Source organism: Sander lucioperca, chromosome 2, assembly GCF_008315115.2.
Source record: "Sander lucioperca isolate FBNREF2018 chromosome 2, SLUC_FBN_1.2, whole genome shotgun sequence".
In the NCBI taxonomy this organism is placed as follows: Eukaryota; Metazoa; Chordata; class Actinopteri; order Perciformes; family Percidae; genus Sander; species Sander lucioperca.
The window spans coordinates 30,909,151-30,931,850 of NC_050174.1; the positions used below are offsets into that span (position 1 = coordinate 30,909,151).

The 22,700-nt window shown below is 40.2% G+C and overlaps 1 protein-coding gene and 1 long non-coding RNA gene across 51 annotated transcripts in view; both read left to right on the forward strand.

Moving 5' to 3' along the window:
- Positions 1–22,700, forward strand: part of camk2b1 (calcium/calmodulin-dependent protein kinase (CaM kinase) II beta 1) — a 70,041-nt gene that overhangs the window by 24,845 nt on the left and 22,496 nt on the right. For 26 of the 50 annotated variants that reach the window (XR_004896090.1, XM_035996146.1, XM_035996172.1 and 23 more), the window contains 8 exons: positions 3,155–3,227; positions 6,742–6,844; positions 8,978–9,061; positions 9,232–9,326; positions 11,723–11,845; positions 12,088–12,171; positions 14,421–14,463; positions 16,874–16,969. Coding sequence is in view for 49 of the 50 variants with exons in the window: in XM_035996146.1 (XP_035852039.1) it covers positions 3,155–3,227; positions 6,742–6,844; positions 8,978–9,061; positions 9,232–9,326; positions 11,723–11,845; positions 12,088–12,171; positions 14,421–14,463; positions 16,874–16,969 (701 nt within the window). In the remaining variant the exon portion in view is untranslated. The remainder of the gene's footprint in view (positions 1–3,154; positions 3,228–6,741; positions 6,845–8,977; positions 9,062–9,231; positions 9,327–11,722; positions 11,846–12,087; positions 12,172–14,420; positions 14,464–16,873; positions 16,970–22,700) is intronic. The other 24 variants (XM_035996173.1, XM_035996189.1, XM_035996199.1 and 21 more) reach the window with 3 other exon arrangements.
- Positions 4,070–6,434, forward strand: LOC116054190. Its single transcript, XR_004106016.2, has 2 exons — positions 4,070–5,825; positions 5,881–6,434. It is a non-coding gene; the product is annotated as an uncharacterized LOC116054190 (long non-coding RNA).

The window sequence follows — 22,700 nt, forward strand, 5'->3', positions numbered from 1 at the left end:
ACAATTCCCAGTAATACACAAATTTTATCACTTTTATTCAGAACCAGAGTTAAAAATGAGCATTGTTTTAAGTCCCATTTGTGGTTGTGATCTGTAGACCTAATTATTCAGTTCCTTTTTGAAGAATACTGTGAAGTGGGGTAACTTGCAACAGAACCATAAACAAACATGTCTTATAGCAGATTACATACGTACACAGAAACACTGCTTCACAAACCGTGTGCATAAAGCTGGCTTTTTATAGACAGTGTAGTTAAAACAAAGGGTGATCAGGAACGCTACAGAATGGATCTTAAAATACAGCAAATATTGAGTGTGATTTCCCCGACATTACCACACCTAACTGCTAACTAACACAGGAACGTTTGGGATGAACTCCTTCCATCAGACATAAACACACACACACATATGCAGAAGATTCTCATCCTGCGAGTTACAGAGCTCAACAGCTGACAAAGTGGGGGGAGGATGCACATGGACACAAGCACACACACACACACACACACACACTGAACTGCATGCATACCTACACAGGCACACATTATGTGTGAATGAGGGTGTAAGAGAACACACATACATTTCAAAGTCCCTTTAGCCTCGACCGCACATTTACAGATGCATGCGGCCACATGCTTATGTTGGCTTTTAGTGATCTCTCAGCGCACACACACATAGCTCTTAGCATTTGGGCTGTAGATGTGACCTGCCTAGTATTTATTCATTGGGAGACCTTTAGTAACAAGACACAGGATTCTAATTTATAGCCCTGAACTTTACAGCCATGCCAGTCCATCTTTCTCTCTCTCCCGCTCTCTCTGTTTCTGTGTCTCACTTTCTTTCTTTCCCTTACTCTTGTTTCTCTCAAGTTATAATATTGCGCAGACTGGCCAGACTCCTCCTTTATTCTGTAAGTCAGGCTTCGTGTTCCTGTATGTTTGTTAGATTAGGCTGCCCCTTATTTACAATTCAGTTTCTGATATAATTGTAAGCCTAATATAGATAAAAAACAAGATAACTGTTTGACAGTTTGACATAGCCTTCTCACACAAGTCCAGGCACCAGGATGGAAGGGGTTTTATAGTAGATGCAAGCGGAATCAAGAAGACTACGTAAATAATGCAAACTTCAAGACTGCACACAAGAAATAATAATAATAATATTATTATACACCATAACCCCTGAATGCCTAAAACAATTGTATTTTATTCTCTGTGTTTAAAATTGTCCATAGACCCTCATTTACATACACAGGGCTTCTCCTTTATTAGTCCTTGCATTTTCAAGAATATACAAAGGTCGACAAGCTGCTGTTTTCTCATCTGGGGATTTTTTGACATCATGTCATATGGTACGCATTTGAGATTAACATTTAGAAATACAAAAATGTTAAACACAACAAAAATGCAAGTTTCATAACAGTTGTATGGTGGATTTTTTAATCCATTAAATAAAAACACTAACTTCACTTTGAATTTTGATGAACTCTGACTTTGTCAGTGCACAGGAAGCACACATGAATATTCACGCTTTTTCCCACACACAACGCCACATCCCCAACAGCATAGGTGCTTGTGCTCTGCTGCATCAGTCCACACCTCCTGGCAATGTACATGGCTCTATGCATAGGGTTGGGTACCGAAACCCGGTTCCACTATGGAACCGGTTCCTACGCAACTGGTAGGAATCGGACCGGATTAGAGTTCCACTTAATGTGTCGACTGAAATATTTTCCCTCTGTCGCTCCGAAAACGGACGTAGAAATATCACACTTTCTCTGTAGTCTACCGTTAGCTAGCTACCGTAAATGTAGGCTACTTTTAAAATGCCATATTTTCCCTCTGGGCTCACCAAAACGGATGTAAAAGCATATTAACCATTCACTGCACGTGATCGCTAGTAAACATATTGCACTTTTTCAGTTTTTCAAGAATCGGTTTAGGTTCGTTTTAAAAGTACCGGTTCGGCATCGGAATCGTAAAAATCCAAACGATACCCAACCCTACCTATGCATACATGTACTTGTTGTCTGTCTCATCGCATATACAGTATATACATATCTTCTTCCCCCGCTCAGATATATCATCTAATTTCTGTATAGACTCAAACCTCAATCATTCCTTTAGCACAGTTTTTGACTTTGTGTTTTTGTATTTTTAGTGTCCAGTAGCTAATGGACATCAGAGTGACAGTTCTTGTCAGCAGAGGCCAGATAGACATGGCTGGCAGTAGACATGGCATTGGTCCCAGACACATTTTAAATGTTATTAATTGCACAATGACTCACTCCTTCCCTTACCTCCTTCATCAACGCCTTCTGTGCTCCCTTGGCCAGCCACATTCTCACACCGTCTTTCATCACTCAAGGCCTGCTGACTAAAAAATGGAGAGAGGTGGGGCATCTGGAATCCAGCCTCAGCCTGTAAAATGTTTCTTAGATGAGTGTGTCCATGGATAAACTCATCTACAAAGAATAGTTTCTAAGATGAAGATCACAGAGAATATCCATTGGTTAGTTGCAGAATAGATAAACTCAAAGGAATCTTCTGTTGCAGAGCACCCACAGCTAACAGCTTTCAGGCAAACCGAGTGGAACCCAGAGCTACAGCCAACCCCCAAAAACCTCACTAATGAATGTCGTTCATGACATCTGACATCTCTGTAAGGTGTTTGAACCACTTTATTCCCACAGTCGTTTTATTCTTAGGCCACCTTTTATGCGTGAAGCTCAACACAGAAGAGCAAGCAAGCATACCATCCATTCTTGTCTTACATCTGTGCATTGTGATGCACATCATAGAAAATGTTGGTGATCTATTAAATGTGTTTTACAGTAGGTCTTATATTTGGGCCACAGTGGTTAGCTAACCTAGCCTATGTAGCTAACTAGTAGGAAACTATTAAAGTGAACCCTGATTGGCTTAATTAGCATAATCCTGGGTGTGTGCTTAGCTGTGGGTCAACCGAAGCCAATTAAAGGTGCGAGTGTGACGGCTGCCAACAGAAGAGCCCTTTCAACCCCTGTTGTACCGCATAATTCCCTCCAACTCCTCCATCATACCTCCCACCACCTTCCCTCCCCAAACCCCTGGCCTCTGCACGGGATTGTAGCGCTGCTCAGACTAACATGCGCCCCCCCCTTGGTGTTTGCATGCAGTCATTGCATCCAGCAGATCCTGGAGGCGGTGCTTCACTGCCATCAAATGGGTGTGGTGCACCGGGACCTGAAGGTGAGTGATGAGGATCATCTTGCGGTCCCTTAAGAGTGTTCTTAAATATTTGTGTAAGGTGTGGGGGGTATTTGTTTAGTCTGTGTAAGTGTAGTAAATGAGAAAATGTGTGTAATGTTTGTGGATATCATGTCACCTGCAAAGCCTCAGGACTAACAGAGGGTTTGAATTTTGATATAAATACAATTACTCTCTTTGTAACCCTATATCATGAAAGTTAGGCCTACACAATAGTTGGTTGTGCAGTTAGAATGCCATTTTAGAGTCGGGCCAAAGCTCCTTTCCCCAGAGTTAGAACTGTCCCTACAGCTTCATGGCGATCACCATGATTCTGTCAAATACCACCTCCGATCTTTTTCTGGCTCTGCCCTGCCATAGACAGCCTCCAGCTCTGTGCAGTCACCTTGTTTTCCTGTTGTGTAAACACTGCTTCCTCCAGTCTGTGGAGATTTCAAGCATGCAATGCTGGTCATGCTGGCTGACCAATACCGCTGCTCTGTAACCTTTTCAGAACAGCATCTTGTCATTGCACAGCCGGCCCCTTTTCTTTGTCGATGGATCCACCCAAGATGGCCCAGGAGGATACTTAATCTGACCTCTGGTTCATTTACTAGTCAGATATATATATATATATATATATATATATATATATATATATATATATTATGTATTGATTATGTGGTTTTGATTGCCTTTCTGGATCAGAAAGACCCTCAGTTCTTCAATTGTGACAGCTCATTTTCTGTAAACTGCCATCAATTGACTTGTGATGTGACATTTGTTTTGGCTGAAGTGGCTGGTGGCACAGTCACTTTTAGGGTTGGAAACTGAGCGCCATTGCTTAATATATTCATTTTGTAGACGTCTATACATATGTCATATAGTTCTTATTAAGCTTTTCTTTTTGCTGAGCTTGAAATGATTTTTTTTAGTGAGATTGTGCAGCAAGCAATAGCCTTGTTTAATGTGATTGCTGGCTGTGGACTCACTAACAACCAAACTGAAGTTTTGCTTAAGTCTGTTAGTGATTCAATTTGGCTTAATGCTGTGCTTGTGGAAAATTTTCCCCTAGAGCAGCACCTTAAATATGATGAGCTGGATGTAAATCTGCATCTAGACAGATAGAAATTGAACTGTTTCCAGTCATCTTGCTGTCATGTCTTGCACCTAGTCGCGTTCTTTGCGTTTATGCATGCTTGTATGTCGCAACTTGCCTTGCATGATGCACTTTGTCAAGTAGACCTCGTCTATGCAAATGTCAGTCCCAGCATTCCAGGGAAGGCGTGTTGTGTTTATCAGAACTGTTGTGGATATTTCTTTATTTAGCCAACACGCCTATCTGGTTTCACACCCAAGCATCAGAGAGCATTTCATGCAATAGGTCATAGTGTGATGACTGAGGACATCCTGGGTGACAAGATCCCTCAAATTAGGAACTGGGTTATGGAGTATGTGGGAATGAGATGACATCACAGCAAACAAATGAATGTGTGCCAGCTCTATATTGTTCTGACTGTACAGCAAATTGTATATTGTTTTTTTGGCATTTCAAAAAAATGAAAAGTGCACTGCCTTCCAGATTATATGTCAGTCTGAAAGGCAGTATTTTTAGTCTGACACAAGTAACGAAAATAGACGATACTTTAATTAGGCCTGGGAATCAAACTTAAATATGTCTGAAACACAGTGTTCTTTTTTTATCAGATATTCTTATATAAAAGACACGGCAACTTTAGACTAGTCCATGCATATGTTTAGGCAACATATTAGGTGAAGGATTTCATAGAAAAACTCCAAGAGCATTATTTTAGATATTTCATTCAGGTGTCTGGTTGGCAATAGTATCAAAACATTTAAAACAATACCTAGCCCTGGCTACAGCATAATCCAGACACACAAACTCAGTCATTTGTTTAACGTAAAATAAAATTAGTTAGGGCCAGTTTCTCTTTTTACACCACAGTAGTCTTCTTAAATTGGAGTGCCTTTTTAATGTCGGTCTACATCTCCACCAATTTCTCTAAGGGAATTAGTCAGGAATACCACACCAGCTGCAGATCCTCTACAGACAGACACATGGAAGGGAAGAGAGAAAGATGGGAATCTTTTCATTTGAAACACCCACTCAAATACAGCTTTCTCTATCTTCCATACACCCTCCCTCTCTCTCCCTTTCAACCAAACCAGTTGCTAGTCATCAGTGTGCTGTGTGTCTAAGTCATGTGTGTGCTGAAGAGATGGAGAGGGAAGGAGCGCTTGTGTCAAAAAGTGATGGCGATTGCTGTTATGTCTGAACATGTGGCCTGGATGTTTTGTATTGCATTTATGCATCTTTTTTTTTATGGAAGTGCATGCTTCATCAGAATTTCCACCCACATCCGTTTTCACAGATTATCTTACTATTGCAGTGTTGGCAAGTTCTAATTCCCTCGTTTATAACAGAGTAAAGCCTAACCAAGTGGTAGAGCTGGGAGAATATGATGACACGAGGTAGGCACGGCACTTTAGGATTACTGGTTTGCTCACTCACAGTCTCTCTCTCGCTCATTTCCTTCTCTTTTACTTATGAGCTCAAAGGCTATACATGCACAGTTTAAAGTATATGAACTTTAAATACACAGCATTCCTGTTCCTTTTAAACAAATTAGCTGAGGGAAGAGAGTGGAGGAGGAAGACACACTGCTGCAATGCAGGAAAGGCAGTGACAAAAATGTAGCCTAAATTTAATAATAAACCAGGTTGGCAGTTAAAGTTATACAAGCCAATCCTGAAGGCAGAGCTGATCTAAAGGCAGACATAACTTTACTGGTAGGGTTAAACCTTATATGGGCAAAGCCAAATACCTAAATCCATAAGTTTCTATGTAATGTTACACTGTAGTTCAGCGTAAAGGTTAGAGTGAAAAAGCTAGTATCGTCAAAACTAGCCTACCGCTCTGGCTATCGACTGAAATAATGCGGTCTTGCCATGTTAAGATATAGTATAAGTTTCAGTAGTTATACTAACCTATAGTTGTGTAATGTGAAGGTAATCTTGTTAGATAGCCTGGTGATTTATTTATTTATTACCAATGAATTAAAAGTTAGATATATTTTGTATTAATATTTCCCACCACGGTGCTTTTATTTGTCATTCAGGATTGCCAGTTGCTTGTACAGAGGCATTAATTAAGTGAGAGTTGAGCGTGATGTAGAGAGACAAAATGAGCAGGTGCCAGTGGGGATAGCAGCCCATTATTAGAGCCCTCTTCTGACAGAGAATAATGAGGCTGGCTGCATTATCTGGGCCACAGAGATGGAGCCTCTAGACCACAGCACATCACATGAGGCTAGGACAGAAAAGCACTGCAGACTGACTAGGTTGCGTGTGTGCTGAATATACAGTGTTGGTAAGAATGTTCTTAATAAACCCCATTACAAACTTTGTGCATGCATACAGTAGCTATCTAAGTCCAGCTCTTCACCCACTGTGTACATGTTTGGTAACCTAAATCCTCTCCTCTTCCCCACTTTAGCCAGAGAACCTGCTTCTAGCAAGCAAATGTAAGAATGCCGCAGTGAAGCTGGCCGACTTTGGCCTGGCCATTGAGGTACAGGGGGATCAGCAGGCCTGGTTTGGTAGGTACAGCAGATACAGAAATTATCACAATCTGTATTTTATGTGTATTTATCTTAAGCTATAAAGGGGCTCATTATAACTAACCTGACGCAGCAGTGGTTTGTTAAACAGAATCATCTGAGAAGCTGGAAACTTTTTTCGTTTGGAAAAAGGGCAGGCACTTTCAAAAAAATACCTTGCAGGTGATTAGATGAACAATTTGTCTTTCACGTCCACCATTGTTGTTTTAAACGAACAGTCACAGGCATCACACACATCTAAACCACGCCTGTAGCTGGCAGTAGCTCCTCACCGGACACTGATTGGTTCGGTAAGCTGGTAGTTCAGACACAAACGCATTATTCGAAGCCTATGTAATCCCTTGATTCTCTCATGATGTTGTGAGAATACAGCTGGCTGTGCAAGATAACATTACAACTACAGTGATAGAATAAGGTTCAGTTACTGTCTGCAGTAAGGATTACAGTGTCAAATACTTGGTAAAGGAATAAAAACCTATGGCTATAAAAGAGTAATGGAGGTCCAGCTCACAAAGAGAGTGACTTAAGCAACTATACATTTTTTTTTTGTTGCATTTGATAAATGGTGAACCAATATTGATCTGGTGCTAACAGTGGTCATATATGTATGCTCCCTTTCCCCTTCCTCCGGTGACATCTTCAGTTCTATTTGTTGTCAAACTCTGAACATAAAGGTCCAGAGTATTGCAGGTGTTGGTACATTGAGATTAATTAGCAGAGAAAAAACAAGACGTGAGCGGGGTGAACCTGTCAGTCTCAGAATAGTAACTGTTAAAGCGTAACTCTCGCCAAAATCCAACCTAGGGTCTTTTTGTGAATGTACCCGAGTCAGACTTTAATTTAAAAGCATATTTAGGATGGAATCGCCACTTTTAAGATTTACCGTATTTTCCTTTTTCGGTCAAATGGCCTTTTGAATGGGAGTGCTAGGGACACTTTTATGCTAGCCTCAAAATAGCTATTTTTAAAACACTAAGAAGGCTCGACACAACATGAAACTTTGCTCGAAGTATCACCAGGGGTTCTACACCTTAACGAAAGCATTGACATCCGTTCATTCGCATTCGGAGATCGCCTATTTTTGACGACTAACGTGAGTTGCTCAAAACCTTTTTTTTTTTTTTAGTAAACTAAAGTATGACCAGGGGGCTCTACACCTTAACGAAAGCATTGACAGCATTGTTTGCGTACCCAGAGTTTACTAAAACGAAAGGTTTTGAGCAACTCACGTTAGCAGTTGTTGTTTACACTATCCGCCATTTTCCCAGTCAAAAATAGGCGATCTCCGAATGCGAATGAATGGACTCCATAGGAGGAAATGTCATTCCTATATGAGGCTCCTTTTTCAACTATAAGTTCAATATTGTGTTTCACTAACAACAAAACAACAAATTATCCGTGCATTTATATGGAACTAAGCTTTTGGAGCTTTCCATCTTTACTCTCCTCCCTCGACTATTTTTGACTGGCTCGATAGACGGCGACCGGAAGAACAACAGCTACAGTGAGTTGCTCAAAACCTTTCTTTTTAGTAAACTCTGTGTACACAAACAGTGTTGTCAATGCTTTCGTTAAGGTGTAGAACCCCTGGTGATACTTCGAGCAAAGTTTCATGTTGTGTCGAGCCTTCTTAGTGTTTTAAAAATAGCTATTTTGAGGCTAGCATAAAAGTGCCCCTAGGACTCCCATTCAAAAGGCCATTTGACCGAAAAAGGAAAATACGGTAAATCTTAAAAGTGGCGATTCCATCCTAAATATGCTTTTAAATGAAAGTTTGACTCGGGTACATTCACAAAAAGACCCTAGGTTGCATTTTGGCGAGAGTTACGCATTAAGACACACTTCCATTTCTCACCTGGATCTCTTCTACAAACATCAGTCTGGCTTTCCTTAAAGGGAGATTTGTCAATCTTTCACAATCCACTGAACTTAAAGCCTCAAATCTGTCTATAAGACCCAGTCCACTGTGTGGATGAATAGGTCTTAGCATACGGAAGATTATCTTGCTTTCTATGTAAGATGATCCAAGGATAGCAGATACACAATCTGTTGCTGTAAGCATGTCAATCAATTGTGTGCATGTGCATGTGCGTGTGTGTGTGTTTACTGCAGGATTTGCTGGCACACCGGGGTACCTGTCCCCTGAGGTATTGAGGAAGGAGGCATATGGCAAACCTGTGGACATCTGGGCCTGCGGTGAGTTGTACAGAGAGACACACACTCATTCACACACTTGAAACACACATGGCATTACTAGATAACTGTACACTAAAGCACATTTTCTAACAAATTGTACATTTTCTGTGTGTGTGTGTGTGTGTGTGTGTGTGTGTGTGTGTGTCCATATGTGTTTTTGCGTGTCTCAGGGGTGATCCTCTACATCCTGCTGGTGGGTTACCCTCCTTTCTGGGACGAGGACCAGCACAAGCTGTACCAGCAGATCAAGGCTGGGGCTTACGATGTGAGTCTCTCTCTCCTCTTTTGCTCTCTTTACTTCTCCGCTCCTGCTGTAATGCCCTCCCCTCTCGTCCTCCCACTGCCCTTGTTTCTTTTTGGCAGCAGTAACACAGTCACCTCATTCATATTTCAGGGGGTGCAAGAGAGGGAGCCTCACCTTAGATCACATTTAAGTCCATGCTAAATAGAGAGAGAGAGAGAGAGAGAGAGAGAGAGAGAGAGAGAGAGAGAGAGAGAGAGAGACTGACTTGATTCTCTGGCAGGGATTCTAGGCTCACACAGACCTCGACATTTATGGCTAAACACAACCGGACCTGATGTGTTTAGAATACCTTAACAAATTGCTTGGGGCAGTGCTTGGACTGGCCTTCTGATGCTGAGGAAAAACACACCCACAGGGGGCCACAGTGGCTGTAATGTTAAAGGCACACAAACCGGCAACATCCTGGGTTCATATCGGGCCTGTGACTAGCATTGTTTGTTATTCTCTCCCTCTGCCTACGTGTTTACTGTAAAATTATCCAACAAATAAATCTGTTTACTTTTCACACATAATATTAATAGTCAGAGCTATAGATTATTCTAACCTTAATATTTCCACTATGAACGGACCTCCGATTGAGATAGTCACAGTATATTAATGTCTTGGCATCTGGATTGACGAAAAGCTCTCCTTCAAATTTCATATTGATAATCTTGTGTGCAGACTCAGGCAAAATAAATTGGCTATTGCTACAGAAACAAGAACATCGTTTCCATGTTTTGTAGGAAAAGGGTTGTTGAGGCAGTTTTCACGTCTGTCTTGGACTATGGTGATGTGATTTATAAACATGCATCATCTTCAACTTTTAAATCTCTGGACTCAGTATCTCACTCTGCCTTGAGATTCATTACCGGTCATGCCTATGGTACACATCATTGTATTTTATATGAAAGTATTGGGTGGTCTTCTCTCCGAGAAAGACTAGATACTCACTGGTATCTCTTTATCTATAAGGCTCTTATTGGAAAACTGCCATCTTCCCTTACAGAACTTCTCTGTTACTCAGAGGGACATTATCAGACTCGCTCTGCTGACTGGCTTTTACTTCATGTTCCACGAGCTCGGTCTGAACTTGGAAAAAACTGCTTTTGGTTTTAGTGAACCTGACTCCTAGAACACATTACTGCACTTTCTTAAAATCAACTCAGTTGTGCCTTTTGGACAATTTAGAAATCTGGCTTTAAACTTGCAAACCTCTACTTGTAACTGCTTTACATAATTGTTTTTTTTTGTTTTTTTGCATCCCTATTATCCTAATGTATTGACGGAATCATTTTCCAATTCTGAATGTTTTATTGTCTTTCTATATTTCTTATGATTGTACTTTCTGTGTTGTTGTTCTGTATTTCTCTCTGTAATCTGACTCGATGACATTGCAAATGGGGGTTGCCCCTCAATGATCTCCCAAGGATAAATAAAGGTTGAATATTAAGTTCAATATGGGAGGCATTAAAGGGTCTCAAAGGGGACTTGGAGCTCATCAGACATTGTGACCATCAGCGAGTTGGTATAAGCAGTGCAGCAGAAAACAAAGACATGCAAATGCAGTAACTGATACAGGTGACTTTGGTAGCATTCAAAGAAATTAAAAGAAATATCAAACCAAGTTAAATTTTGAAGGGAAAGTGATTTGAAGCCTGAATGGTACTGAAATGATCCATGTTAGCTTTTCACTTCACAAGTTAGCAGAATTACACCATCTATAACTGACTGAAGTTCCCCTGGGCTTTATAAGATTTTTGGTAGATTTTCTCTCAACGTCATGTGCTGTCTAGCTAATCAGTGAAGTTTAGTCATATGAATTTTGAGGGCCAATTAAGATTTGAACTTGCATCTTAAACATGACCATGATAAGTATGTCCTGTTCCCATTTTTGTGGTGACAATAATTGTGAATATCTTAAAAGCAGACAGAAAGGGACAATAACAATAAAAGTTCAGTCTTTTTAAAATTGTCTTTCTGAAGAATTTCAACACTAGTGCAATTCAGTGATTTAGTGCTACAAGTAAGATTTATTGATTAATCTGCTGATTATTTTCTCGATTAATGGTTAAGTCTTCTCATCACAATTTCCCAGAGCCCAAGGTGTTGTCTTCGTGTTGCTTGTTTTGTCCAACTAACATTCCAAAACGTGAATATATTTAATGTACAATGATATGATACAGAAAAAAATGCAGCTAATTCTCACATTAAAGTAGCTGAAACCGGCGAATGTTTGGCATGTTTGATTGAAAAATGACAAACAATAAATTGATTATCAAAATAATTGCTGAATATTTCGGTCAACTGAAGAATCGATTAATCAACTACTCAGCTCTACACTGAATAATAAGACGTGGTTATGTTTGTCCCTTTAGTTCCCTTCCCCAGAGTGGGACACAGTCACCCCAGAGGCCAAAAACCTGATCAACCAGATGCTGACCATCAACCCAGCCAAGAGGATCACTGCTCAGGAGGCCCTTAAGCACCCATGGGTCTGCGTAAGTGTCCTCTGCTTGAGATAGACATGCAGACAGTGGTTATTTTTTTCACACATCTTGTTCACTTGATCACTACTGCACGCATAGAAAAGAGTTCTAACTCGGACAAACAAGTGGTCGGATCACAGCAAACACAAAAACCCTGATTAACTGATTTTTTTTTTCTCATCCTCTTTCCAACGTTGCCTCTATTTGTTCTTCTCATCCTCTTCTCCTACTCCTCGTCTTCTTCTTTCTCCCAGCAACGGTCTACGGTGGCGTCTATGATGCACAGACAGGAGACAGTGGAGTGCCTGAAGAAATTCAATGCCAGAAGGAAACTCAAGGTCTGTTTGCATGCTCATCCTCTCCAACATCTCCCTCTTCTGCTCTAATACATGATTAAATAATCCTTTCTGCAACTTTATTCTTTCCCATCATTTTGGGGTTACCAAAGTAACTCCTTACCGTTTTCTGTAATTTTTGTGATGTATAAATTCAAGATGGCCTAGTGTCAGAGACCAAGCAGTAAAACAATGAGGAAAACAGGAGTTTGTTGAAAAGTGGGTTTTTATTTACCCAAAAAAATGCAAAAAAAACAACAATATAAACCAAGAACTTAATATCTAGGCCTATAAAAGAGGTCAACACAACATAACTTAACCCAACAATAGCAACCACAAAACAAGATATGAACTCAACAAACTGACCTCCTTGAATGAGCCAAAAGGGGACATATATACCGACTTTGCCAAACCAAATTACACACGGGGAAAACAAAAATGGACATAATTGCAACTAATACAAATAAACCCAACCTAAACCTAAATCCCCCCCTCCAGCATGGTAGCTGATGGTACAGCCCAATTGGCAGGCCATAGTATATAACAGTCCTTCACCCTTGGCCACGCCGGGAAGGACCTCACCACCAGCATGGTAACAAAGACAGAAAATAATGATACATATAACAGAACACCTTACAATGTAGAAAGGAGTGCACTCCATTTAAACCATGTAAAGCTAAAGGAAATAAACGTGGATTATGAATTAACCAAACAGTGTAATGCATTTGTTTTGATGCCTGAATTGTTTGGGGTGTGGCTGATTGCACAATACATTAATATGTGTACTACACAGCATGGGGTGAAATTGTCTACCATGTTACCATTGCTGGCTGTTTTAACTTGTGTGGCCTAGGCCGTCACACCTAGCATAACATGTGTTTAGTAGAGATGTTATATGCTTTCGCTCATGACTTTGGCACTGAGGTTATTAGAAAAGGCAGTAAGAATTCTTGAAGCTCTTTAGATCCAGACTTATCCTCCATGCAAAGTTTCCCTTCTTCACTGATTTATTGCTGACATTTTGTGCGGATACAACAGCTTAGCCATTGGAGCAGGCCACTGTTACCCTGCTGCTTTTGGCCAGTCTTGGCATGGCTCAAATACCAGCACATGGGACACTGGAAACAGAAAAGCAGGTGGCTGCAGGCAAATGTTGGACCATTCAACATGCCATTAGCATGGACCAATTGCCACTGGCTTTTCACATTTAGAAAGAAATGGACACCGGCATGGTTAGACATTCTATTACATAGTAAACAACTAAAACTGTTAATTACAAACAAACAAAACATACAAGGAATGCAGAGACAGTGAACGTTGCACCAAACATTACATTATAAAAGAATCAGCTAGAGGCATTATTTTGACGGAAATATTATATGAACTCACAAACCGAAATAGAACATGGTGAGAAAGTGAGTGTGACATCAGACTGTGGGGCATAATCTCTACAACTAACAAATACAAGAAAATATGTTCCAAAAAAGATATCTACCCTTGAGGGAAAAAAAGACACCCACATAGTTTTTGCACCGCCTTTGCGATGGTGATTATGGTAGAGTGGCATCTCATTTTAGCTATTCAGATGTGAGGTACATTATCAACCTCTGCAGCTGTTAAGTACTAGGGTCTATTTGCAATTCAGTACCATTTTAATATCTCTATAAAAAGTTATGAGCTCCAGTTGTACATTATCTCCCCTGAGAAAAGTGTAGCGATTAGCCTCTCTCTCTCTCTCTCTCTCTCTCTCTCTCTCTCTCTCTCTCTCTCTCTCATATTCATGCCCTACTGTCCATGTCGTTAGTATTAAAATAATTTAGAAGTGAACAGGTCTCTGTAGTTTACACATGCTATTACTATGTATTATTTCTTATAGAGCCAAGTTTGTGCTTTTATATCTTTAGTGGTAAGCATGAGCATGGCTCATAAACGTCACATTTCAGACATTATCTGTCAATTAAACAGCGCTGGGGGAACTATTTCAGTGCAATGTTTTTCTTTGGATTTCATTTTTATAAAGTTTTAGGTTTCCCCTGCTGTGAGTCAGGATTTTTCCAAGGAAAGACCCATGTTTGTTTTGAGTTTAAAACTCAAGAGCTTTAATCGCATGGGTATTGGTTGAATCATTACTGTGGTTCATCAATCAATGACAGAGAGTGGCAAAATGTTGTTCGTTTGTATAAAAATGTCAAAATGATTATGTTACTGATTTAAATGGTTAAGATTGAACTGTTCTTTTGTTTTATTCTCAGGGGGCCATTCTTACTACCATGCTGGTTTCTCGAAATTTCTCTGGTAAGTAAGTTTCTGGACATAATTCCTGTATCCCTCATTATTGTAAATATACAATTCATGTCAGTGAACCAACATCAATCAACATAGGGTTTATGTAAACATGCTAATTGTAGGGAGTTTATTGTCTGCATGCCAGTTGTATCGCTATTGAATATAAGCAAGTCTGCAACAGTTACTTTGGATTTTAAGAACATGCCACCATTTTGGTGGACTCTATGGCTCTTTAAAAGTGATACTTAACCCAAAACCTGACTTATCCGATGTAAATATCAATAATTTAATTCTCCTTCCTAATCTGCCAAAATGGTGGCTTGTGCCTTGTAAAAACTGGCAACAGACCTATTTATCTCCCTTGACCAAAAAAATATTTATCACATTTTCATTTTGTCTTAATGTAATGTCAGTGTTTGCCTTTTCTCTATTCAAGTATTTCTGTTTCTAACTAAGGTAATACAACTTAGACCAATGTAATACAAAGCATCATCTTCTTCATCAAGTACTTAACAAAACAGCTGTTAAATTAATGTGACTTTTAGACAATGGTCACATTAAAAGCATATTCAGTTCAGTTACATGACAGTTTAGATTTGCGACTCAAAAGCTTTTATATTCACAATAACTAAACAGCAAAGAACTGGTCTAGATTTGCAATTTTAGCTAACTTTTAGCTTACTTCCAACATATCCGTGTGAGACCTTCAGGCAAAATGAATGAATGTCTAGCAACATCACAAATAAATGTATTTTTGCAAGATAGACAGTGTGCAGGAGTTTGTTTTTAAACTTTTGACCTATTCGTCCCTCTCCTACGCACCTGTCTCATGAAATACATATATGAAATATTCCTCTGTTCTAAACTTACTTTCATCACAGTTACCGTGTTTCTCCACTGCTCTCATGATGTGGCGATGTTTGAGCTAAAGAGTTCGTTATTGACCACACTATCATACCTACCATTGCTCTAAATGTCCTCACTGTAAATGTTTTAGCACGTTAGATCATTTGAACCTGAAGTAGAAGTGTTTTGTACTGCGCTAAACTGCCAGAGTAAAATATGGGGAAACACTGAATTTGATCAGCAAGCTGTGGATGTGTCTGTGTACTTGTACTTGTATTCATGTATATCTCTGTAATAGATGACACTTTCTCGAAGGTTAAACATTTATTATAAATCTCTACCATATTCTAAGCTAGACAATATAAAATCTGTACCTCCGACCTCCTGAGGCTGCCTCAGAGACACTTTCACAAATGAATGTCTTCTGTCGGGGCCTCTTCTTTCCTAATTTATTGTGTAGACAGTGAGATCCAAAGATTCCAGTATTTCTCGACAAAAAAGATTGATCAGTTTCACTTAATGAGGCATTTTCAGCACTGTTGTGGTCAGTGAAATGAAAATGTAAAGGGCTCATTGTCAATTAATTCTTTTTACGTTTAGCATGCAACATGAAGTCAGAATTTGTATGAAAGAATGTTTTATTGCAGCCAGGCTAATTTGTAAGCTTCATATGATTGTCTGACATTCAACTTTGTCAGTGATATATTTTCCCAGAGTTAATCACAACCTACACAACCTTTGAGTCTGTGTTCATGCACAGAATGTTTGTATTTTGCAGATGTGAGTGATGTCAGTGTGTATGCAAGCATGCTGCTTCAGTAAACATAAAGTCTCGCATTACCAGATCATTCTCTGCAGCACTGTGTGAGCGTTTGAGTATGGTCTGGCTACGCCATACATAAATTAGGAGAAAAAAACACTTGTTGGCATTTCTTTAAACCAATCACAATCGTCTTGGTCAGGGCTAATCTTTAGATGCAGCAACGGTGCCTCTGCAAACTAGTCTCGGAAGGAACTTGTTTTGGTGGAACATTTGCATGTAGGGAGGCAATCTCTAGAAATGGCTAATTCCCCGCAAAATAAACCGGCACACAATAAAGTTAACTGTTCGCATAATACAGTGACGTGAGTTATTTAAATTAGCTGGATACATGGTTCATCCTAACAACAATGCCGTTTTTTGGGGATACATTGACGCAAAATGCAAGCATCAACGAATATCAGATCAAAGTTGGGATTTGTGTCTCTCCCCTTTCTCTAGTGATCCTTCTGTCAGAGCAGCGGATTTCTTATGTGACAGAATTTGTGTCACAGCCAAATAATGTCATTGTGTTTAATCCTTCTCTGAACTAATGAGCCCTGTTTGTCTCCGTCTTTCTTTTCCCTTCCATGCCCACCTACCTGCTTTGTCTCTGACTCACCCCCTCCCCTCACATTTCTTTCTTTTTTCTATATCACTCCACCATTTCTTCGTATTTACCCCCTGTTCCTCATTCACCTCTTTCTTGTCTTCCTGTCCTCTTTGCCTTGTAACTCTTTCTTCATGCGTGACTGGCTGTTGGACTCCTAACAGTGGGCAGCAGGCAGACCGCCGCTCCAGCCTCTGTAACTGCGGCCGCAGCAGCAGTGGCTGCAGCCGCCGGCACCACCGCAGGGCTGGTGGAACAAGGTAGCATGGTGGCTCACCCAGGGCATGCCACCCCTCCCCCACCCCCCCCCTTCTCTATTCCTGTCTTTTACACTTTATTCTTCCTCTTCTTCTATTTCCCCTCCTTCATTTTTCTCTGCCTCCTCCCTCCTTCCTCAGCATGGGAGCTCCGTGCATGATGGCTAACCACATCGCTAACTACATCTTCCATTTACTCATCATCTGCAGCATTAGCTATATTTCCATCTTACTATCTAGCAGGTTGTATGCATCCTTTTAATACATCACAAAAATTAAATGCAACTAAAGTGTTTATTACAGTCACTGAGTTAAGGCAAGTATGAATTATTCAATCTCAAACACATCAATAAGAAAAGAACACAAAGGGTTCAAGTGTTAGAAAAGATGTTGTTAAGCTATTATTGGCCATATTTGTTGGTTTTATCCAAGGAAGGCAATCTTTAAACACAACTAATTGTCAAATCTCAATAGATGCAATGAGAGACGGTAGGAATTCATCATAGATGAAGTCTTAATTTCAAACCTACTTCAGTTTATATGACAAAGGTGCTTCTTTTGCTGTTTTTTTTTTTTTTTTTTATGCAAAACTTCTTCATTAAGGAAAACATATTCCACTTGAAGCATATCAGAAATTCATTTTTGATATTTTTGTGTATATTTTAGTTTCCATTTGCCCATTCTATGTGGCTGCTTTATAATTCGTAAAGGACTTAGATAGAAGCTCAGCTCCTGCTATAATTTTCCACATCAGCACATCTGTCACCTCCTGTCTGAGAGCTGATAGGGTGGCTGCAGTGCCCATCACTGCTTTGTCATAGCTGCTGACCCATATTCATCTTCATCTCTACACGCAGCCACAGAGCATGGCCTCGGCCCAACCAAACTGCTGTCCTGTCTCTCTGTGTCTTTCTTTTTCTTCTCACTTTTTCCTCCCACCTCACCTCTGTCACATTACCACTCCCACCATCCCTACCATCATTTTACCCCATTCCCTTCCCTATAATCTGTCATTTTACCTCTCTGGCCACTGTTGTCTCTCAAGTCACTTTTCTATAACCACCAGCATCACTCCCACTTTCCGTCATACTTTCATATCTCACTTTCCCCCTCACTTCTTTTCCCCCTCTCTTCTTTTCTCTGTCTGACAATGACACTGGAATGTTCACCCCTGTCTTTAAGGATGGAGCTGCCCAAGAGCTGTCGGTGAATGCTGCATGGGGCACTAGACTGGTGCATGCGCTGCAACACAGGGGGCGGGGACTGTCGTGCATGGTGAACACTGTGGAAGATGCACAGCTGGGGCTGGTTCTCATGAAGTCAATAACCTTTGAAATTGTTGCTTTACTTTTTTTGAATTTCTTGCATTAGGGATACATCCCATAGTAGCCCACTATCTGAGCTGAGCATTATCTCTAAAAAAAAAAAAAAAAAAGTCCACATATTGTATATGTAGTTCAGAATTTATATAGAAAGATAGTCAATGCTATAGACATCTATTGCACTTTTACTTTCAAACTCTATAACCTAATTGTAGTTGTTTGTTTAGACATAATGCAAATTTGGCGTGATTGCATACAAAGTTAGCAGCTAATATTTCTTTAGTGAGTCCCAAATAAAACTTGCAGAAACACTGACATGCTAACCTACTGTACACATGCAGCTGACACAGAACAATATGGCCATCCCCTTAGTCTTTTTTTCTGCCCCCCTGACAAATGTAAATCTAATATTTACTTGCCTTTAGCTGTTGTTTGGTCAGCCACCTCCTGGAAAAAAATATCTGGCTTGCTACATCCTTAGCAGCTTCTCTAAGCTAGTTGCTGGAAAAGTCAATTTGCAGTTTTAAAGTATATTGTGGCAGTTTTGAAAAATACTGTGTATTTGAAGGATGTAAATTCTGGTAAACCCAATAGTAAGCTTCAAACATTCCTTCAAAGACCTATGTGATGTCAGCGACATTTCTGTCAAGTCTTTCTTTAAACTATTTTCAACACCACAAATATTTTAACTGTGAAATACAAGAGCAGTAGCTAAATTTGAGATTTGCTCTGCAAGTCAGTCTGGCCAAGAGCCCATTCAAGCCCATTTCCAATTTTTCCAAATCAAGGCACCAATCACAACCGTTGAGGCGGGCTTTACAGGATGACGATAGCGCAGCGACGGCAAGCAGCTTTTTGTTTACATTCAACATAACGGCCACCGAAGCACAGCAACCCGTTGATGCCGCTGTAGCTGCTACGTCACCTGGATCGTTGGTCTGACTGGTTGAAGGACTATCCAATTGCGCCCAGAGGCATTTGAGTGGCGTCCGTTGGTGACACCCCGTTGGAAATGGGCTGCGAATGAAGCTTGCCCAGACCCACTCTCAGTTAGAACTGAGAAGGGTCTGGTGTCAACCAGGCTAGAAATGAACCGCAGGCATAAACGACAAAGAGCTTCACATGACAGTCTAGCATCGAGCTAAGGAGACAGAAGTAGTGGCAGTGTCCTTGTTTCTGTGGCCCACTGGGACTCCACAGTCCTCTCTGTGTCCCTGAGCCTGCGCTAGGCTCCAATCAAATATTTATAGTGGGCTGCCTCCCCCTATCAGCCTCACTCTGCCTCACTGGCTTACTGGAGGCCTCGCTTCATCTTGCATATTCATACACACAAATACAATCACTATCTACCTGACCTCACCCTATCCTCACACTGAAGTAGGGTAAATGCATCTTGTAATGTGTCCTGGCCTTCAACATGCTATGTGAAGTAAAAGTTGAGGAACCCTTGCACCTAAGTAGGTCTCTCTTCAATAGCTAAAAGCATTTCCAGAGGGCACTTGTGTGATTGCCCCCTGAATCTTCACGTGAATCCATGCCCATCCTTGCTTTGCTCCTGCAGTTGTGCATCTTGCGTGATTTTAGTGGGAATTTATAGAGGTGATTTAGTTTTAATCTCTTCCTCCTCTCTCTTCTTGCTTCATGTGTAATTTGTGGCAAGGTAAGGAGCGCCCCTTGCTTCTCCACCTTCAGTTTGATTTAAGCTACCTTTTGATTTTTCAGGTTTCCACAGAGATTTCCTCTTCGTCACTGGAACCCAAGCCACTTTGACGGAATAATAGTGTTTGGAAAGAGCACAGTGAAATACCCTTATGACTTTTGTTCATCTTCTACTTGCTCTTCCTCTCTGCTCTCCTTTTTATATCCTCTCCTCCTCTGCCAAGCCAACAGAGAATACGCAAGAATGAACTTGGCACTATTCTGACCCCATTTCTTCTCCTCAGTAACAAGCAGCCTTTGGAAGGAGGAACAACAGCATAACAATAAACCATGCACATTCATGCCACTCGCACATCCCTTCGGATTATGTAGTGCTTGTTAATCACTTTCTGTTGCTCCTTTCTTCACTGCTGAATGGGCAAACCTCACTTCAAACATGACCACACTGACCACTGAGGCAGAAAAGTTAAAAAAAAAAACAAAAAAAAAAAACCGCTTAAACAAAAGATGGCTGAAGTGACAGCTTTACAAGTCCACTTGTAAGGATGTGATTTTTTTTTAACTTAAAAAGGCTGGACCAGGGCTCCACTAGACTTTGAACTGACCTCCTTGTGATTGGACCTCTGTTCATGGAATAAAGCTGTCGAAATTTCAGTGTAGCTGGCTCAGAGCATGTTTGGAAACGAAAGTGAGAAAACGAGAAAGTAGCTATTTCTCATGTTTAGCGAGAGAAGGAAGAGGGAGAGAGAAAGTAAGAAAAAAAAAACCCAGTCTGCCAGAAATAGTGTTTTATGTAACGTGGCTGGCTGCTGATGTGATTGCATCTGATTAGACTTAAAATTGCACTCAGCCCTTTAAAAAAGTCCCAGGAAGGACAACGTCTAGGGGGGTAAGAGAGTCTGGGACTTGAACTGGCAGTGATAGACATCAGCATTTCCCAAATTAATGTTGCTGGATTATTCTATATTATGTAGCCATAATATAACAGATTACTGTTCATTTGTAATGTAGAAACCTTCTTAGATAGGATGTCTTCAAGTGATCTATTATTCTAACCTGTTTCTTAGCCCTTGATGTAAAACGATGCTTTCGGTAAAACTCTAACAGCAACTTCTATACTAATGTAGACTTCAAGTTATTAAGTTAAGTATTGTATTTACAATACAATTTTTTGCCTCCTCGTCGACAGCCATGGCCGAATGAATTATGTTTTTAAGTTGTCCGTCTGTCCGTCCCGTTCTTGTGAACGTGATATCTTAGGAACGCCTGGAGAGAATTTCTTCAAATTTGATACAAACGTCTGCTTGGACTCAAGTACAAGAATTAGAATTTGGTGGTCGAAGTTCAAGGTCACTGTGACATACAGTAACACATTTTTGGCCATATCTCAAAAAATCATGCGCTAATTATGACATTTCACGCAAATGTCTAAAAGAATAAACGTATGACGTGATATGTTATACCCAAAAGGTCAAAGGTCAACTTCACTATGACACTTTCTGCAAAAACACTTTTCTGGTCATCATTCAACACCATAACTCAGATTGTGACTAGACTGTAACAAATACCAAATGTTGCTGTACAATTAATTGTCTCAGAAATAATTGCAATTAACAATATAATTGTCTCTTTCAGTCAAATTTAAAACGATTTGTTAAGATATTACTTTTTTAAACAAATTAAAGTTTTGAATGAATCCCAGGATATATCTTTATATTTATAGCACTGTCATGTGACACTGGTAATGTAATAAAACAAATATACAGCCTAAAAAGTAAACGCCTGTTTATCATAAAACATTTTTTCTGTTTCCCCACTTGTCATTCTTGTTTCTATGAAGGTGTACGTTGCAGTGCCAACAACTAACAGTCACAGACCAAAAATCACTTATATAATTATAATTTGGCATATCTAAACTAAACCAACAATTACCAGTCATACGCCTTAAGACCTTAGTTCATTTTAGCAATTAATTCTGGTTAAACAAAGAAACAGCGATTATTTAAAAAAAAAAAAAAAATTGACAATTATTTAATAATTGTTGCAGGCCTAATTGTGACCATATTTCACATTTGGAGGGTTACTAAATTGGTGGCGTTCATCATACTGTAGGTGCCCACCTTGAAACTGTGGTGATTGTATAGATCTACTGTGCTGCCGGGTTGAAGATGTGTGTAAAGCAGGGGTTGGAGCTATACAGTATTAAAGAGTCTGCTATTGCATTTTTGGTATCAACCTTTAAGCAGTAAAATTACACATCTGCTTGTCCAATCTCGTCTCCTGTTAGTGTTAATCCTCTGTCTACATCCTAACAGACACCCACAGCCTCCACCTACACACCAACACAGAGAGCCTGGCTCTTATTTTGGGGTCCCTCTAGGTGAATGTGCATCTATCTAATACAGTTGGACCACCTTGCTATCCGTGCTTTGGCAGTGCAGTCATGGTGAACGCCCTGCGGACTGTCTTCTGTTATCTGTGTGCAGTTTTCACTGTTGTAAGGGTTTATAGGTATTATAATCATCAGAGGACTGTGTCTACAGTATTATTTTCCTCTTCTATCCTCCCTCATTACCCTTCATTAGAGAGCAGACTGAAAACTAATCCTCTTTAAGGCACCCACAGAGTGCTTAAGGCAGGGCTTATTGTCCGGCCCGGCAGCCATCTTTGTTCTGGCTTCCTCGCAACCATGAGGGGACCTTGGCACAAGAATTGATGTGAAACAATTAATTGGAGTACATTTTTATTTCACT